Raw genomic sequence first — 20,623 nt, 5'->3', positions numbered from 1 at the left:
AGGAGACCCACTCTGAACACATTGGGAGAGGGCAAGCTCCTGGGATGCGAGTGGGTGAGTGTAGGTTGATAGAAGTGGGGATCTCCAATTCTGTAAACACTAAAGGAGATCCTGGGATTTAGGAGAACATCCTATATATCTGAATATTGGAGAAGAGAGTGTTTAAGGCAGCTAGAAGCACTCAAATCCAAAAAAATGCAAAGCTTACAAGCATTTAGAGGATTGCAAGCTCTGCGATTATTGGAAAGGGCATATGCAGGGTATATTAGCAATGTAGCAAACCTCAAGACAGGGAAGTAGATAGAAATGGGGTAATAAGAGTATTTCAAAACAATGGGATCAGAACTAAGCTCTGCAGTCCTGACACATCCAGTCATGAATGGTGGTGGGCAATGAATCAACTAACAGGAGGAGGGGGCTCCAGAAATATCCCCATCCTCAATGATGAGTGAGCCAAGCACATCAGTGCAAAAGACAAGGCCTGAAGCATTTGCAACTACCTTCAGTCAGAAGTGCCGAGTGGATAATCCATCTCATCCTCCGCCTGCGGTTCCCAGCATCAGAGATGCCAATTTTATTCACTCCAAGATATCAAGACACAGCTGAAGGCACTGGGTACTGAAAAGGCTATGAGTCCTGACAACATTCTGGCTTGTGCTCCAGAACGAGCCACACTCTTAGTCAAGCTGTTCCACTGTTCTACAACACTGGCATCTACCCGACAAAGTGGAAAATTACACAGGGATGTCCTGTCTATAAAAAGGGCAAATGCAACCCAAACAGACAATCACCACCCTACAGCCTCCCCCTGACCATCAGCAAAGTGATTTAAGATGTCAGCAACATTGCTATCATGGGACAATTACATAGCAATAACCTGCTCACTGTCACTCAGTTTGGGTTCCACCAGGGCCACTCAATTCCTGGCCCAATTACACCCTTGGTCCAAACATGGACAAAAGAGCTGAACTCCTGAGGCGAGGTGACAGTGACTTTCCTTGACATCCAAGGCAGCATTTGACCAGGCATCAAGGAGCCCTGGCAAACTCAAGTCAATGGGAATCAAGGAGAAAACTCTCCACTAGTCGGAGTCATACCTAGCACAAAGGAAGATGGTTGTAGCGTTGGAGGTCAATCGTTTCAGTTCCGGAGGCTTCGTAGCAGGAGTTCCTCAGGATAGTGTCCTATCCCAAACATCTTCAGATACTCCAATAATGACCTTCCTTCCATCATAAGGCCAGGAGTGGGGATGTTCGCTTATGATTGTACAATGTTCAATACCATTCACAACTCCTCAGATACTGAAGCAGTCTGTGTCAATATGCAGCAGACCTGGACAACATTCAGGTTTGAGCTGATAAGTAACACGTAACATTTGAGTGCCAGGCAATGACCACCTCCAACAAGAGAGAATCTAACCATCACCCCGTGACATTTAATGGCATTAACATCATTGAATCCCCTACTATCCTGGGGGTTACCATTAACCAGAAACTGAACTGGACTAGCCATATAAATACTGTGACTACAAGAGCACGTCAGAGGTTGGGAATTCTGCCAAGAGTAACTCACCTCCTGACTCCCCAACCTTGTACAAGGCACAAGTCAGGAGTATGATAGAATGCTCTCCGCTTGCCTGAATGAGTGTGGCTCCAACAACACAAAAAGCTAGGCACCATTCAAGGCAAACCAGCTCGCTTGATTCGCATCCCATCCACCAACGTAAACATTCACTCTCTCCACCACCGACGCACAGCGGTAGCAGTGTGTACCATATACAAGATGCACTGCAGCAACTCACCAAAGTTCCTGCAACAGCACCTTCCAAACCTGCAAAGGACAAGGGCAGCAGGTGCATGGGATTTCCAAGCCACAAACCATCCCAACTTGGAACTATAGCACTGTTCCTTCATAGTTGCGGGATCAAAATCATGGATCTCCCTTCCCAGCAGCACTGGGGGTGTTCCGACACCACATGGGCTGCAGCAGTTCAAAAAGGTGGCTCACCACCACCTTTTCAAGAGCAATTAGGGATGGGCAACAAATGTTGACCTATCCAACAATGCCCAGATCCCATGAAAGAATAAAAATTTATTGTGTCTGTACAATTTATGGAGGACTACCTCCTTGTCTTGCCCCATGCCTGATGCAAAGTGCTGCCCCTCGAGCTATATACCCAGTTGTCTCTCTCTAACGGAGGCCTATGGCCTCTTGTGAACTTTGAATAATTACCTGAAAGCACTGGGAGGAAGGACCTCAAGGTATGGCAGCGGCTAAGAGGAAAGCTTATACTCTCAGGAAGTTGCCCTGAGGTATGGAAGCCAGAGCGGGGTATTGTTTGGAGTTGGGGGGTGGTTCAGTATATCATTCCAAGGAGATATAATCTCAGAGTTGGAGAAGAGGAGCTCAACTGAAAACATAACACTGAAATAAGCTTCAGGGCTTTACTGGGGAACGCATTTACAGTGCAACCAAAGAGGGGTAATAAACCTGACCTTGCCAGCATGCCCACATCTTGCAAACAAAAACAAAGGAAGAGGGTGAATGGGGAGGACCTGTGACAGGCTGGAATGTGAAAGGGCGCATCAGGGGTTGTGCAGCAGCAAAGGCTCAAACAGGACTAGTAATCAGAATCACAGAGTTTATTGCTAACAGCGGATGAGCTTGGTGATGGTGAGATAGGAATTCTGGCTACATTTACTCGGTGTACTGGGAGCTAGTTGTGTCAGGGGCGAAGATCAAATTCCACTGGTCTGAGGCAGGTAAGGTCTGTGGAGACCAGTGCCACCCAACTTAAGAGGTGGAATTGGGAGAACTCAGGTCAGAGGTAACTATAATAAATAACTAAGTTCAGAAGCAAGAGAGTGACGTGACAGAAAAGACCAAAGAAAGCAGTTACAGAAAGCACACACTACATGTAGCACTTAATACATTATAGATGGTGATGGGTCTCTCATAGTATTGGTCATAGAGTCTGATCTTTAGTTGTTAACTTGATATCTCTTTAACAAACGGCTCAGGTGCTCCCTGTAAGCAGTAGCCTAAATTGACACATTGTGAAGTCAATTAAATGCAAATTGTTGTTGGGCCATGAACAGAAACATGGCTTCTCTCCCTGACAAGTCAACTTACCTATAGATGAGAGAAATGACAGGTTTGCTTTCTGTACACTTTATAAAAAAAATTGATTCACTGTTACTTCATACATAATGTGATTTCTCAAAAGTGGCATCTGAAGAGAGAGTATTAAGATGTAAAAATGTAAATTTATATAAAAAGTGCCAATTAAGCAAAATGCCAGTGAAATTTTCTCCCTGTAACATTTTAAAATGTACATGTATAAAATATAATTTAACAAACACAGCAGCACATTCTAGTATGAGGATACTAATGCATCTTGGCCCACCTGCTTTCCATGTCAAGACACCTCCTATTAGCCATCAGGATTTCCTCCTCTTCCTTCTGAATCCGGGCTTCCAAGGATGTTTCGTAGCTACCATTTGGAGAATGGCCTAGAACCGTGGTATCCCTAACAACACACAACAACCAAAACTAGTACTGCAGTTGACTCTGTCTAAATTCACATAATTTGTTACACATGATTTAGTGAGCAAATTCACCATCGCTGTGTTACTGAATCATGCCAACCCAGTGGTTCTCAGGTTTAATTCCCAATCTCTGCTGCATTAATGATCTTAGCCTGGTTGGCAATAAGTGATACAGTTGGCTTAACCTCCCTGGGCTAGGCATTTGGTCCTGACTGCAGTTCAGTCAGATGGAAGTTGTACATGAACGTCGACTAATAATACGTTAGGGTGTAGCAGTGATGCCTGCTGTAATTAAATAAGCTCCTGACACTATCTGGGGTGAAGGATAAAGAATGGTTACTTGGGTAAGCTACCAAAGGGTTATAACCTGTATGGAACTCTACACCAAGAGTTACTGCCTCATAAGGTAATTAGGGGAGATTCTATGTATGTACTCATGTTCACTCGATTATACATTCACAATTTTGATAACCATACAAAGCTTAGTTAATTAGCTTTAATGTACATTTCAGGAAAAGTCCAGAAACTTCAGAAACTTGCCTCTTGGGGAAAAAAAAAGACGAATGGTGACCTAATAGAGGTACAGTATTTTAATTATGAAAACTTATGATTTGAGTGGATACAGAGAGAATGTTTCCTCTTGTGGGGAAGAGCATATATATGATCATTACAAGATCATCACCAAGAAATCCAATAGGGACTTCAGAAGAAACTTCTTTGCCCAAAGAATGGTGAGAATGTGGAGCTCACTACCACAGGGAATAGTTGGAGCTATTAATATGGATGCATTGAAGGAGAAGCTAGACAAGCCAATGAGGGAGAAGGGAATAGAGGATTATGACGACAGATTTAGATGAGGAAAGATGGGAGGAGGATCAAGTGGAGCATCAACAGCAGCATGCACGGGTTAGGTCAAATATCCTGTTTGTGCCGTATATCCGGTGTAATCCTATTTAAAGGACAAAACATTTCAAAAATCTAACCTGTGTGTTTTTCTTCAGAGCTTTGTTTATGCTGAATTCCTGAATAAAAAGCTTTTTGGGTTGCAGTGCAAAAATTTGTCAATTGATTATATTGAATCTGCAGTTGATTAAACACCTTGATGCAGGTGATACATCAGGACCGAAGTATAACTAAGCCTTCTTCAGTGAGCTCAGGAAATGCTCCATATGAAGGCTACTATAACTTCTTGTTTTGAAAATACAGATGAACCTCTAGCCAAGGTTAGTGCAGTGGTTCAGTTTGTGGTCTAGCGACAACGTGCACAGAAATTCCAACATGATGAGAGTCATGTGTGAGGATTTCATCAAGCCTCAGCTAACGGGAAGGACTACATTATGAAAGTGGGTGATAAAAATCATACAACTTCTTTAAAAATATTATAGTTATTTAAATCAATCTGTCACTAACAGCCTGCAGTTGGTTTGTATGAAATAATGTGTAGATGCATCAGTAACTTGGCCCCATATCGCTTCTTCCTTTCGCTAGATTCAAAGCAGAATTCCCAAAAGCAACAAATGGGATAAATAACTAGTCATGTTTATAATTTATCTCGGTTCTAAAAAGGGTCCTTTCTTCCCCTCACTCTTGTGCATGACTTGGGCACGTAGATTAGATTAGCTGTTGTAAACCTCTGATCAGAGTCAGAAGGTTGTGTGTTTAGGTTCCACTCCAGAGCACAAAATCCAGGTGCCATTTCAGTAGAAAACTAAAGGAGTGATACCATCTTTCAGATAAGACTTTAAACAAAGACACCTGCCTTTTAAGATGGATGCAAAAGATCCCATGGCATTGTGTGAAGGCAGCAGGGAGTTCTCTAGGTGTCCTGGTGAATACTTAGCTCTCAACCAACACCTCTAAAACAGATAACCTATCTATGAGAATTGCTGTGTGCAAATTAACTACCATGTTTCTCCAAAATATTGCAGTGACCACACTTTAGAAGTTCATAATTGGCTGTAGCTAAAGTGCTTTGGCACATCAGAGGCCTTGAAAGGCACAACATAAATGCAAGTTAAGGGGAGGCAGTGGTGTAGTGGTATTATCACTGGACTGATAATCCAGAGGCCGACATGTGACTCCAGATCCACAGCAAATGCCCTCTAAACAAGGGTAATTAGGGATGGGCAATAAATGCTGGTCTAGCCAGCGACACCCACACCCCATAATGAATTTTTAAAAAGTTTTCTTTCTATTCTTTTAAGAATATTTGGTTATCTCTACTTTTTGGTGACTCAGGGGCACTGACTGTCTGGGAGATTCCCTGATGCTATGCAAGACCAAACAAAAAGGACAATCAATCGAATGGTCATTTCTCTACTGTAGCTAACAATGTGGTGGAGGTAGAGGGGGAGGCAGCTGCTAGGGTACATGATGAGGACAATCTGCTCTCAAACCACCAAGATTGCTCTTGCCCAACCAGTGGGAGGCAAATGGAATTTATTATGTAGTATATTCTCCATCTGTTCTATTTCCCTCCCTACAATTGAAATCAAAAACTCAAAGTTGGACCAGAGAGGGAAGTAAAAGGCTGGAATTAATCCTGACTCACTCCATTCTGAGGACTCTTCCCATTATAAATCTTGAAAAAGTAGAAACAAAATTGCAATCATGTATAAGGCACATTATATTCAGAACTTCGAGCTTGACTGTGACAATGCAGCTTATGGCAGAGATGTTTGAGGTTAGTCCAACCCAAGCTGTACCTTTGAGCTGCAACTGTAGCTGCAGCATCCAATGCAAACTGCCGCATCACGCTTTCTTCCAGATACTTCTGTTCCCACTTGGTCATGTCAGCCTCCAAGGCAAGGATTCGCTCCTCCTTCTCACGTAGCAGCTCCATTAATGAAGTAGCATTACACTCAGGGACACTGGCTGTCTGGGAGGTTCCCTGACGCTGTGCAAGGCCAAACAAAAACGACAATCAATCAAACGGCATCTTACATATACATATGCCAACAACAGTTTCTGGAATTAATCAGGCCTCTCCAGAACGTGTTCAAAAACAGAAATCAATTTTCATTTAAAAAAGGTTCACAGTTTTGCCTCTCACCCGATAGGTTCCCCATCCCATTAGGCATCACTCTTCAGCAGAAAGGACACACTGATGGTCTGCTCCCCACCCTCTACCATGGAACTCTTTGGGTAGCTATTGCACAACAATTGTAGGATTTAAATAGTCCTTCATAGTTGTCAGGGGGGGAATGGGGCTGAGGGGAGGGGAGGAAGGTTACTTCCTTCGATTTTCTCCTCTCCTCCTAAAGTTAATGACTCATGCTGGAATATAGTTCAAGAGAGCAAGGCCAACCTCAACAATGCCTCACACCAGTAATCACTCTTCACATTGAATCATAGCATATTAGTAGGCCGTTGAACGATTGTTGGTAAATGTGACAGGGAGTGATCTCACTCAACAACCATGCATTTCCACAAGACTCACTGTATAATAATATGGAGCAGGATGACTTTTCCTCTCCTTAATCAAGGTCACCAAGGTTAACTTAGTTGTAGGTCGATTAGGAGCTTTAAAAACATCAAATGACAAAGGTCATTCGGCTCAACATTTCAAGCCCAGTCCTTCCACTCACTGCATAATATCCACCCATCAGGGATTTTACCTCAAATATATAACATCTGAAGAAATGTTCTGCTTAAACTCTCTAATCACCCCAGGTGATCATATAAAAAGATTTAAGAATTTTAAATATCAACGACATATAAAACTGGCACTCATTTACCTGCTGCATCCGAAGGGATTCCAATTCCCTTTCAAGCCTAGTTCGTAGCCGATGTTCAAGCTGCTCCCGTTTCTCACATGCTGCCTGGAGCTGGATCAGAGCCTGCTGCATTCTTTCCACTTTGTCCACATACACCTGCTTCCTCTTCAGCTACAACGAAAGTCAGAGAAAAGTATTTGAGCAAGACCATAAAGAATGCATGCCAAAGCCACAGGGACTGTGAATCACAAGGTAGACAATGACTGCACATTATCAGCATTAAACGATGGTGCAGTGGTTTAATTGTAAATTACTGCAGTGAGTCTAAACAGCTTGCACAGAGATCAGAAAGTACGGCCAGATTTGCACAGACCCTGAAGTATTACAAACACTCATTTTCCAGACAGCCTCCTATTATTGTTTTTTAAAATCAGGTAGAGGAATGCATTTTGGCGGGGAATAAACCGGCATAATACTATTAAGATCTAAATTCAGTGGAACTGAATTACATCTCATTGTACTGGCAGTACGTTTCATGGGTTATTCGTAGACCATCTCCCCTTCACCTATGTCAGCATATCTGGGATTTCACCTTGTGGCCCAGAGTTGACAATCTGAAACAAAGCCTTGGCAACTTAGTCCTATTTACAATTATAATTTTTTTATTTGTTATTCTGTTTGACCTGTGCCAAACTTGAGATTTAAAAATGGCTAACCTTGGCACTATTTGTTAATAGATAAATCCTAAACCAGAGCTCCAACATCCGTTTGCATCAGCAGCTTAAGACATCTGAACATTAATGGGAACATAGCTTTAATGTTTAATGGTATGAATCCACTTGGCCCCTGGGAACAAATAAGTTTAAATAACCCTGTGGGCTCTGGGTCTTCATGAATGGCCTGGGATATTGAACAAGTTGGGATTCAGTGCTGCCCCTCCTCCACATCCTACTTGTACTCAACAATAAAAGGAGGCAGGGTTATCCCAGTTTCTACACAAGAGCAGTACTTAAATATAGAACTGTTTAGCAGAAAGTTTGGTCCAACAATGTTCCTCCCATCTTCTTGTGGAAAAGTGCCTGCCCATCATCGCAGGTTTAAAACCAAGTGCTCATAGTGCCGGTAGTCACAGGCACTGTCTTTCATCCCGTTCTTATGGTGCAACACACTAAACAGTCCTGAAAGCAACCCTCAATCAACATTGTATGGGACTGTAGCCTTTGCCCTCCCTCCACAAACAAGGTGAGCAACCACTTACAAGAATAATGTTCTTCAGTCATGAATGAACAACTCTGGGTACAGAAGAAAAGACAGAACAATGAAGCAGAGCTGTAAAGCAAAAGTAATTTATACTCTCATTTCACACTTCTGCCAATTGCTGAACACTATTAGAATCTCTCATTTCCACACCCTGGATACCACTCAGCTAGTAAGTTGGAGATTTTTATACTATCAATCTGGCTAAATTGCTCCACCCTCTGTTGCATCACTAACATTTGCTGAGCTCAGAGAATAGGCAAGTAACCTGCTCCTGAATCTCTTCCAATATCACTAATTACATGCTTGGATATACATGGATTGTGCATACACGGGTGTTAACAAGAGGGAGAGAGGAGACATGAAAAGAATCTTCTCACTGAATATCACCAAAAAAAAACACTTCAAACAATGCATGAGGATTCTGACCAGGACGTTAATACATTTTTATTCCATATATCATTTAAAGTACATCAGCAAAATGCATCAGATCTGAAGTGGCTTTTGAAAATATCCTACATGAGGCAACAATAAAAAAAATGAAGTTAATTTATTAGTAAAGTTAAATTCTATTAAAAATTTCACAAAAACTGTCGACTTGCATTCACTTAAAATTAGCTTATTTTGTGGACAATGTGTTGTGTTTAGTCATTTTATATCTCTTCCTGTATCTCTTTGGCTCAAAAGACAAGTGCAGAAGTCTGTTCCCTAATGGCTGCGGATGCTCTCTGCAACAAAGTGGTGCCTAGGCATGACTTTTCTCTATGTTTATCTCCAGCCCTCCAAACAGCCAGGTGATCTTTAAATCTCCGCTTGGCTCAGCTCGTAACAGGAGTTCAGCAGTTAGATTTGAATCTGCATCCATCCCCGTTGGGTGGTACGCCATAGAAGCATGAGGAATATGCAGTTTGTGTACATTCCAAATGTGCTCTCACATACTTCTTCCTAACAAGTTCAAACTGGCATTCTCGCTTGGATCACTGGTGAACTATAAGTGCCCTAACGCTTCATATTAGCTCATCTGGTAGCACACTCACTTGAGTTTTTGGCTTCAAGCGCCCCTCTAGAACTTGAACACATTATCTAGGCTAACACTTCAATGTGATACGACGATATTTTCAGAGTTACCATCCTTCGCATGAGATGTTAAAACAGAGTCCGTGGGGCTCAGGGTTCAAAATACATGGCAGTGGTGGGTGAATTTGCCCTGGAAGCCTCATAAATAGCCCCGGACGCTCAATGGTGGGGGCAAAAAAATTCAATAAATATCATCCCCGTGCATTTTGACTGGAGGAGCAATGAGCACGGGAGACAGAATCTGTAAAGAGCTGCGCCTCCAATCTCAGATTCTGTCTCTCCCATATTGCTGCTCCAGCTCCTCGAATCACAGTGCCCCTTCCTCCCGCTCTTTTTTTTCTCTTATCCTTTGATCTTGCTGGGGGGCAGCACCACAGCCTGGATGTTGGGCAAGATCCTGCCTATTGTAAGCCCCCCCAGCAGCTTGTTGAGCTCCTCATCATTGTGGACAGCCAACTGCAGGTACCTGGAGATGATGCGGGGTTTTTTTTTTTTGTCCCAGGCCACGTCACTGGCCAGTTCCAGGATCTCAATGACGGTCAGGTAGATGGGGGCTCCGGCCTCAACACACTCGGCATAGTGACCCTTGCACATCGCGCAGTAGCCGGTGGATGCAGTTGACAGGGAACTGGAGATCAGCTCTATAGGAGCAGGTCTTGGCTTTGGCTGAGCAGATACCAGCTGCCAAGGCCACTGTCTGTCAGAGAGGAGCCGGCACAGGCTCTGCGCTCTCTCTATCCTGTGTTTGTTCCCCTGCCGACGGAGGCTCACTAAGCCCCGGCTCCGGGCCCTGGGGGACTTGCGTATAATTGTGTCCGAGTCCGGCTTCAACTGGGATGGGTTTGCTCCTTGGGAGCAGCCAGCGTTGGTGGACAACAGCCCAGACTGTGTGTGTGTCTCTCTCCCATCCCAGTGGTGGGTGGAGAGAGGTGGTAAAGCATTATCTTTTGGCTCTGTTTTATTAAATTCTGTTCAGTAACTTGGTACTTTGAATTGATATTTTAACAAGGTGTCATAAACCAGAATTGAGTTGCAAGGATGTTATTTATTCTGCAAAGTGAGAAAACACTCATTCGTCAGTGAAGCTCAATTGGCTTACAATTGAAATTCTTGATTAGATTACAACATTGAATCTCATTCCTTACGTTAAGCATTTTCTGTAGATTTATAACTATATGCTTTCTCTATAGCCTTGTGATTCATCAAATAGTTCTAATTTGAGATGAATCTGATCTATTACTGTAAATTGGAAATTGTGTTTAGAATTCAAACTTGAGAGAAGATACCAAGGGCAGAATTTTGCCCTTGGCTGCTCGGTGGGGACGGTCGGGAAGCCGGCTGCTGCCCGCGATCGGCACTTGCACCACGATTTTACACAAGCGGGCCAATTAAGACCCGCCCAACATGGAACATGAGCGGCAGCGCTGCCTGTGCAGGCAGGGGGAGGAGGGCAAGCGGGCCTGGCATGAACTTGGTGCATGCACACGAAAGAGTGCTTCAATCTCCCTGAGGCACGTAGCTGCCTCAGAGAGATGAAGCGCTGTTTACAGAAGCTAATGACCAAAATAAAAATGTCATAAAACATGTCCCCTCATGTGACTCTGTCACGTGAGCAGGGAAATGTTTGTAATTCAAGTGCAAAATTTTTATTTTATTTTTATTCGCTTTAGGAAGCCACATCCTGCCCGTGGATGAGGTTTCCTAAGAAATGCAAAGGCCGGTTGGCCTTTGTGCCTGCCCAACAACCGTTAAGTTGAATGGGCAGTGAGAAATTCAGGACAATTGTTAACTTAATGGCCTTAATAGGCCTTTTAATTTTCGGTGGGCACGCTGCCAGCTCTGGCACACACCCGCTGAGTGAACTATCGCGACAGTGCACGTTGGCTCATTCATGCTCGGCTGACATCAACACGCTTCATTTCAGGCTCGGGTGTGTCAGGCACGTGCCCGCACGCCAAGCGAAAGATCTTGCCCCAAGGAACTAAGGAAGAACTCATGTGAAAATGAAAAAGTAGCCCCCGACAAAATCTCAAGAAGAGCCCTTGAAAGAGAATTATTTTGACCCCTGATGGGGTTGATATTAATCCATCTGCACCCCACACAGAGAAGGGGTGTGTTAAAACCCTAAAAATTGGGAACGTGTTTTGATCGTGGAAAGTTGCAGGGCACGCACGTGTCCCATTTTGGAGAGTTGGAATACTTCACTACCATATTTAAACCAGGCTTAACTCAGTGCAGTTGGAGCCCGATTTAAATTTAACAGCTGAGTTTCCCACAGTTTAGGAAATGTGGCAGTCAGTGCAGGAGAGGTGAAATCTACAAGCTCAATTTTTTAAGACCATTTTAAAGCAATCCTTGCAGGCCAGGAGGAGCAGGAGTGCTTCCCCTCTCCAAGCCTCAAGCAAAACTTCAACCTAACTTCTTCCAGTTGCAGACACTCTCCCTTGCAGTGATTGGCAACTTCCCCTGCCTCCAACCCCTGGGTCTCCAATCTGTCCCCTGACCGCTTCACCACTTCCCTAGCACTCCCAACCTGCCTCATGCTCACTAGGGACTGTCCTCAAGAGTCCTGGGCTCTAGTCTCCTGCCTCTGTTTACCCATCTGGCAACCGACCAGTCTGTCGCTTTGACCAGCTGCCAAGTGGGAAATGGAACAAAGAGATCCTGCCATTAAACCAGGAAGGATCTCAGCGCCCCCAGCATTGCTGGCTTCCTCAACTCAGGCGGACATTAAAAATCTGATTGCACCACTCTATCAATGTACTGGCCAGTAGCGTCTTTCAAGCAATATTGCCAACAGCAGCTTAACTGGTAATTTAATTTGTTGTTGGTTGTGGGACATTACTGTGTGCAAAATGATTGCTACGTTCACCTGTATAACAGTGACTGGAATACAATTTACTGTATTCATAACATTAACGGGCAGGTCTACGAGACACAATAAGGTACTTCATGAATGCAAGACTTACATTATTGAGTACCATGAATAATTAGGATAGAACTGAGAGATGAAAAACACTTATCAAATACCTCACCAATAAAATGGAAATAAAATTGATTTTTGGCTATGGATCTTTCATTAATCTATTTTGCCTCAAAATGTCCACAGTTTGGATTTTCATTGTATTCTGAATATATTAAAAACACAGCACACCATACAAATGTTACTTAATTGTAACCACATTCTTAATGTACCAAAGGTTTTGCTGTTCAACAGCAACTGGAGTTACTCATTAATTACTACAATTTAGGGGTCCAGTGCTGACTTTCTTGTCCTGGTAAGCCCATGATCTATAGTTAAGAGACGCAATCAGGACAGTAACTCCATGCTTGCAGTAAGAAGCCAAACCAAATGTATTAAATTATAATCAGGAAGGGCGATACTTCCTTCATGTTTGGGGAATTGAGAGGCTGCATCAAAATTACCACAAACTACTAAGCAGTCAAGATGCAAGGTCAGAAATAAAGATGCTTTTTTTTTTAAAAAAACAGGCATGCATTTTCTAAAGGCATAAATACCATAGAGTCAACATTTCAATTATCAAAAGGCAAGAAATTTAAAAAAGCAGATATGAGGGGAAAAAATCTATAAAGTGGATGTTAAACAAGCGAAACAAGATAATTATTCTGCCATTTTTTTCTCTCCCTGCTCTCCACCCCAATCCTCCAGAAAGTCCCACAACAGTTGAACTGCTCCTTGTCCTCTACCAGCGCCCACAAGGCAGCAACAACTGCCTGGGGATAAACCTCCAATCATTGTGCCCAAACGGTTCCCTGAAATGCAGCCAGTAAGGGAAAGGATTTTATATAGTTAAAAAAAAATGTATCTATATGGAAGGCTGACATGATCGTGCACACAAAACAGCTGCTTCGGTACGTGTGAATGTGAAACAGGCACATGCATGTCCATGCAGGGATCGCTTAAAAGCTAATATTTATTGTCCAGCTTTTATTTCTAAAAGTTATTGAGACAGCCACTTCAGAAACTGGACTTCCCAGTTCAGGAACAGACGGGGAACTCCCCTACCCCAAAATTCTCCAAATTTTCACCACGCCTGACAGTATTAGGCAGATAGAGTAAGAGGTTCCATGGTGTGAACAGCCCACTATACCTCCCTTACATGGCTATTCCGCCTTTGTAGCCATTAGTGTGTGCTGGCAGGCAAGGCAACCATTAGGCCATTGCAGCTGAACCAAACCTTGCCCCCTCACCCATCACACTCATTTTTTGGTAGGATGATTGGATATTGTTAAGGAGTGAGAACCCTTCTTGATATAAACACCTGATCCTAGGGGTACTAAAACCATTAGATTTAGAGATTAAATCTGGGATCTGCCTATACTGAAAGGCTCAATGATATATCAGTGAGCATATTTACAAACATTTACACCAAAATTCAACTGCTGAAGTGAAATACAAAATAATTGACAAATAAATGTAAATGTTATTGGAGTTACAGGTGTTTCATCGCAGCAGTTTTGTTTCATTTACATGTTAATGTTCTATTGACTATAACAGATTATAAAATCATCCTATCCCTTTTCCTACCTCTTCCTCCAATTTGACCACTTTGCCCTGAGTGTTGTTCAAGGCCTGATCACGGATTTCAATGTGTCTTCGCTGATCCTCATTGGTAGAACGGAGGGCAGATAGCTCCATTTCCAGCTTCTCTTTTTCTCTCATATTTTCTTTATCTAGAGAGTTGAAAGGTAAGAGGTAAATAAACATTAATTTCTGGAGAAAACTAGAAACTGGTTTGCATATAGAAGAGGAGAAGTACATTAGACAGTGTGGGCTTTATAAACAGACCTGTGCAGTTCCATCAATGGATTTTAGACAGAATACTGGCCAAACTCCAGCTCATATTTAGAGGGTGCATAGGAAGTTTAGAATGCCACCAGGGATGACAGGTTTCAGTTATGTGGAGAGGCTGAAGAAGCTGGGATTGTTCTCCTTAGAGCAGAGAAAATTAAAGGGAGATTTAGTAGATGGTTCAAAATTATGAAGGGTTTTCTTGGGGTAACTAGGGAGAAATTGTTTCCAATGCCAGGAAGGTTAGCAACCAGGGCTGTATTTAAGCTAACTGGAAGAAGAATCAGACCAGAGATGAGGAGAATGTATCTTTTTAAAATGAAGCAAGTTATGATGATCTAAAATGCACTGCCTTTGGTGTGATTCACATGGCTGCTGTATACATTTCAAGTTCTGTAATAATAAGCAACTATTCCACCATCTAAAACACAAGTTTTCCCTGCTCTCTAGTATTAACTCATACTGTAATAAATGTGCAATGCACAAATTTGTAGTGTGCAAGAATAGGAGCGCCACAGACATGCATAAACCATATGGCTTCAGAAGCACTGGTTGACTGAACAGTCTTCAAATTCATCCAGTTTCAGACTCATTGAGGCAATCCTCAGGTGAATGCCCCAGTTCCCATCTTCCATTCTTCTGACACCTTATTGCTGTCCTTGCTAGGAAGTCAATCCTTCACTTTTCATGCGCCTTTGTTAAAAATTATCTCGAAATGATTTCAAATTGCTCACTCGTTTCCTTTCTTAAAAAGCCTCTTCTAATTCTGTTCTAGTGCACTGTCAGCAAACCAACCACCTTTCCAGTATCCATTTACCCTCCTAGAAAGTCTTTGAGTGAGGGTTGTTAACATTAATGCATGCCTTGTGTACATTACTAGTAGTATGCTGCATTGTCCAAACTCAATCCTGGGGGACCTATTGCATAGATTCATTATTCAAACTATTTAGATTTTAGTAAATATTTCACTTGTCTAGCTGGTTTTCAAGTGCTGTTATGGACACACCCAATAGCTCTTGAACAATCACTGATGGTATTCATGCAGTGCACACACTATGATTAATTTTGAATTCACTGTTTCATCAGGAAATGGGAAGACTGCTGCAGATTTTTTTTCTCCCATGACTCCTACCTGCTACATATTAAACAAAAGCACACTTAAAAGGTTTAGTGGGTTGTGAAAATCTTGGATCCATTTTTGCACCTATAGCAACTGTCACCTCATGGAAATGTCTAGGTCATCAATGCATGATGATGTTCACAGTAATAAAAATTGCAGTGTTTTAACTACGTATCCATTAAGTAATCTACACTTGCCTACTGGGAATTCTAAATCCATTATGTATTATAAGCCAACAGTTCAGTCGATACTAATGTCACACTGAGGCACAAGTCCAGGGTCTCCACAGCATTCCATTCTGTAATGGGATAGATAGTCTCAATCAGTCTTAAGAAGTTGGTTACAGTTTTTCCTCAATGTCCCTGGTCTAAAGAGGATGAAAAAAAATACCATGCCTAGGGTTCTACTCCTGATTGCTATGCAGTTAATTCACCTTCCTGGATGAGGGCGTGATCTGACTCAGCTGTGATGCTACACTCATATGAACAGCCAGCTGGATGAGGTACTGACGGCTGCTGAAGCTCGTGGAACTGTACACAATCCAGTAGAGAAAGAGAGACAATAGGTGGCAAAAAAAAATCTTAATGTAGATTAACCAAACTGATAATATTTCTGATTATTAGATGAACTGTGATAAAAAATAATTCACAAGATGCAGTGTGGATAAAGCAATATGGATTTGTAAGAACTGCAAGACAACCCAAGGCCTTCCTCAAGTTCAAGGATCTGTACTGTACTATTTACCAGTTGAGATATCAGGGGGCAATTTAAAAAGTTCTAACACATACTGGTCATTAAAGTACAGCAAACAACTTAAGGTCATGATTAAACATTCAGGCTATTTGATTTCAGCCTTCCAGGATACCAGCTACTTATTACACTTAAAAGCAATGCTATGCAATAATTTCAAGGGCAGTTGTTTTAACCTTCAAGTTTTACTGGGTGTAGCTCAATAGCTGAAGCAGCTATTGATCAGTGTTCAGTATCCATTCTGCAGATACACAGTCTAGTCTCAATTGCCAGTCATAATTCAACCTGACAAACCTGGTCAAGATCGGCTTCGTCTGAACATTCTAGGTAGGTAAACCAGCCCGTCACAAGCAGATAAGAGGTTTCCAGCATGGAGGAAGTATGGAAAGACCACTGATTAGATTACCACATTTGATTTATGCATCCTAATGGAAAATTAATGGAACAATGGCTGTATCTTTGGTGAGTACATTACCGGAACAATTCTAATAAATTTTGAAAACCAAACCAACACTGCAGCAATCAAAAGCCAGATGAAATGGGGCTAATTTGATCATTTAAGCAACTCAGCCGTGGTCTTCATGCTAATAAGACTGACCATCCAAAAGAAACAAAGTGGATGATAGGCAATGCAAATGCAGGGTTTTGTTTTCTTTGAATAACAGATATCAAAATTATGATCTTTATGTTAAAAAATAAACTAGTGCGAAAACTACACTTTGAAAGTTGTTCAAGAAAGGGCCTTTGTTGGGAATTCTGTGGGAAACTTACTGATTAGCTGCTTGGTATGCACAGGGTACTTTCCAAGCTTGTCAGCCAAAAGGAAATTCAAGCCACTGAAGACATAATCACCAAATCCATTACTTTGCTCCAAGCGGTCTTCATGAATCAGGGCCTGCTCTCAATCTCAATAGTTAAGAAATCAAGGTAGGACCTATCCACTTGCATGATGATGATTGAATAAGCAATGGGTTGATACTCCAACGGTCATCAATAGGGCAATGATATCCAATTCAATATGCAAGATTCCATACAGCTTGCACTATGAACCGCAAAAAACTTGTATTTCGCAGCGGCAATTTTTTTTTCCTTTTCTTAACATTTGTTTCTTGAAAACTTATCAAAAAATCACATCTGCTTTCTGCCAAAGAGCAAAAAAAAAGGAAAACACATTCAAATGTTTTTTGGCCTTCAATTATTCTGACAACTACTGCCTCCCTTCTTGGCCGCCTGTATTATAATAAACTGTGTACTTGAATAGCTCCCCTTGTATAAAGCAAAGCTTAGGACACCATTTTTAGCAAAGAGACAGGGTGCCTGCTGCACATCAAAGCTCACTGCACATTCCAGAGACTCTGCTCTTGGAAATAAAGTGCAGAGCATTTGGGGATTCAAAGAATAAACTTGCCAGCCACGTTGGTGTGGGAATGCCTTGAAGTTCTGACCGTATTCATACATGGAAATTCAAAGCAACACTTGGAATCTATGATTCAGAGATTTACACACTTAACACAGATAAAGCTCAGGCTGATAACTGCTTTATTATAGCAATGTATTATGAAGCAATCAGTTTTAAGCCTTTTATTCCAAAAATGCCATGAGGGTATTTTTTTTTTAAAAAGGAGGCGAGTGTGTGATTAAAGAGGTTGGATGGATTGAATTAAGCCATAATGGATACCAGAGAGCTGTAATTGAAGAAAATACGTTCCCCTAAAGAATGAAGCAGACATCCTTAGACACAGCTCAGTACACGATGCCAAACTTATTAGAGGTTTGAATATGATTTTTAAATTAAAAATACACAGATAAAAATGATAACACTCTTGGTGGCAGCAAGGTTGAGTGTAAGAGTAGGTTATCAGGGACTCATTTGTTAGAATATATCTGAAGAATCGATAAATGTTGTCACTAGACTTACTTAATATAAAAACATATTTACCTACAGGATAAGTAAACTTGTCCCAATACAGCTTTACATTGTGCCAACATGCGTTATCATATGAAGTGTTTATCACAAAATGTTCATTAAATCCATAACCTCAAACCATTCTCACCACAACTAGTGGCAGGATTTCAACAGCTCGGAATGCTCCAACAAATGAAAGGATACAATTTGTATTTGCAATGGTAGATACTGCTCACAGTTCAAGTGGACATAGCAAGAGAATTTCACACACTATTATGCTTTACTGAAATTCGATCAATTTATTGATCAATAAAATAGAAAGTGTTAACTACAGAGCTGCTGAGGTATTATTATAGCCACTTTTATTCCAAAAATGCCATGAGGGTATTTTTTTTTTAAAAAGGAGGCAAGTGTGTGATTAAAGAGGTTGGATGGATTGAATTTCCAAAATATTGCCGTTTTTGCTAAGCAGAAACCATGGCAGTCATCCGAGATTAGACTGTGCATCATGATCAATAGACAATACATTCATCATTTCTCCGTTGCCATTTTAGCATAATAGTGGAATGTGAAATGAAGCTGCAACATCAATTGCCAATGGTACAATAAATAACATATTGGCACGATTGCCAGTAATGCAACGATACACAGCAAAACAGAACAGGTACAAATGCAGTTCCAATCTGAGTCATGCCGAGTGCTGTATTGTCTCCCAGAAGACAGGGGAGAAAATTAAAAGAGAAAAGTCAGACATGGGCAGCCTTAAGCATCTTTGTGGTGGCTGGCTATTAACAGATAATGACAGCAGTCCAGAAAAAAACCTGACATCTATCCTCGTAGCTCCAGGCATGAGAACAGTCTGATAGAGGATAAAAATATAAAAAAATAAAAGGGGCAATTTATCTAAATGCCTTCCCATAAAAAATAAAATTAAAAATTTCAACAAAAGCCGAGGTACATGTAGAGGGTTACTTGAGAAGGTAGCAACTATTGCACAACATTTCATCCTGCACAACCTGGCAGCCAGCAATGGCGGAGGAATGGTTTTTGTAGCATTTTGTTTCAGGAACTGATATCCCTTTAAGTGGGGTCAAAGGTAATCAGAATAATAGCCACAAAAGTCTTTACTGTATGTACTCAGCTTTGCAATGACAACATTCAACTTACAACTTCAAAGGCCAATGACAAAGTCAGAATAGAATCCTTTCAGATGCTAAATTATTGTGGATTAGTTCCCAGGCTTTAGCTGTAGCCTTGGTTATTGAATTACATGACCGTTTCTCTGAGGTCCAACAAGAAAAGCCCACTTACTCTGCCCAATGAGCTGAGCGATAGTTTTTCGGTTGTCTTCGGAACCTTCACACTCTTTAACAGCAAGCTGTTTGTTAGCAGTTTCCAGTCGATCTACAATCCACAGAACGCAAGAAAATTAAACAACCAAGCCTTGAGGGGGAATGAATGTTAAGAAGAATTGAACAGAATTGTGAAAATGTAATTTTGCAGCATATGTATTTTGCAAAGCTATTCTCAAGTGGTTCTGACAAACCATCTCTGGTGTCAATGGTACAGATACCACAGGTAACCAAAAAAGTAGTTCCTACAGCAGTAAAATTCTGCAGGTTCTTTTTAATTTATGACCTAGTGTTTAGATCTCTGCCAGTGCTTGGGAAGTCTGCGCAAAACAGCAATTTTTAGCTTGCTTTCACTTGGAGTACCACCAACCCATCAGCAGCTGAAACCTATGACTTCTCAATCTCCTGTGGCAAGCCTAGTGTGTTTGCCCCACTGGTTGAAACCCACCTTTTCAGGGTTGTAAGCAGACTCGTTCAAGTAGCTACTATGCCATTAGCATCACTGCAAATGTAACTTTGGTGCGGCCTCAGCCACACGGCGGTGTTTGTATTTACTAACTATTGAGCCATGGCTACAGAAAAATCAGGACTTGAAATTAAACATTGCAGGGTATAACATATTTAGAAAAGAGAGAGAAAAATGGGGAGGCGAAGTAGCTGTACTTATTCGTGATAGCAATTTCAGCAGAAAAAGAGGCGCAGCTATCAGCAAGTCAAAAAGAGAATCCATATGAATAGAGATTAAAGATAATAAAGGGTCAATCACACTAATAATTGCAATATATAGACACCTAATAGTGGAAGAGAGGTGGAGGAAGAAATATGCAGACAAACTAGTGAATTGAGTAAAAAACAAACAGAACAGTAATCATGAGGGATTTCTATTACCCTGATATCAATTGGACAGAAGAGCTGGGTAAAGGGGATAAGGGAATGGAGTTCCTACAATTTGTATAGGACTCCTTTCTAACCCAGCATGTAAAAAGCCCAACCAGGGAAGATTCACTACTGGACCTAGTAATGGGGAACGAACCAAAGCAGATAAGTAAAAGGAGGGAAACAACTAGGCAATAGTGACCATAAT

General features: G+C 41.6%; 1 protein-coding gene across 3 annotated transcripts in view; it reads right to left on the bottom strand.

The window, feature by feature from the left end:
• Positions 1–20,623, bottom strand: part of amot (angiomotin) — a 58,946-nt gene that overhangs the window by 12,474 nt on the left and 25,849 nt on the right. For all 3 annotated transcript variants that reach the window (XM_078547505.1, XM_078547504.1, XM_078547503.1), the window contains exons 5-9: positions 19,499–19,591; positions 14,148–14,293; positions 7,286–7,435; positions 6,254–6,444; positions 3,407–3,529 (exon numbers count right to left, since the gene is read on the bottom strand). In XM_078547505.1, coding sequence (XP_078403631.1) covers positions 3,407–3,529; positions 6,254–6,444; positions 7,286–7,435; positions 14,148–14,293; positions 19,499–19,591 — 703 coding nt within the window. The remainder of the gene's footprint in view (positions 1–3,406; positions 3,530–6,253; positions 6,445–7,285; positions 7,436–14,147; positions 14,294–19,498; positions 19,592–20,623) is intronic.

This window comes from Cetorhinus maximus, chromosome 8 (assembly GCF_964194155.1).
Source record: "Cetorhinus maximus chromosome 8, sCetMax3.hap1.1, whole genome shotgun sequence".
Classification (NCBI taxonomy): domain Eukaryota; kingdom Metazoa; phylum Chordata; class Chondrichthyes; order Lamniformes; family Cetorhinidae; genus Cetorhinus; species Cetorhinus maximus.
The sequence above is the reverse complement of the archived record's forward strand: the minus strand, read 5'-3'. Positions and strand labels throughout refer to the sequence as shown.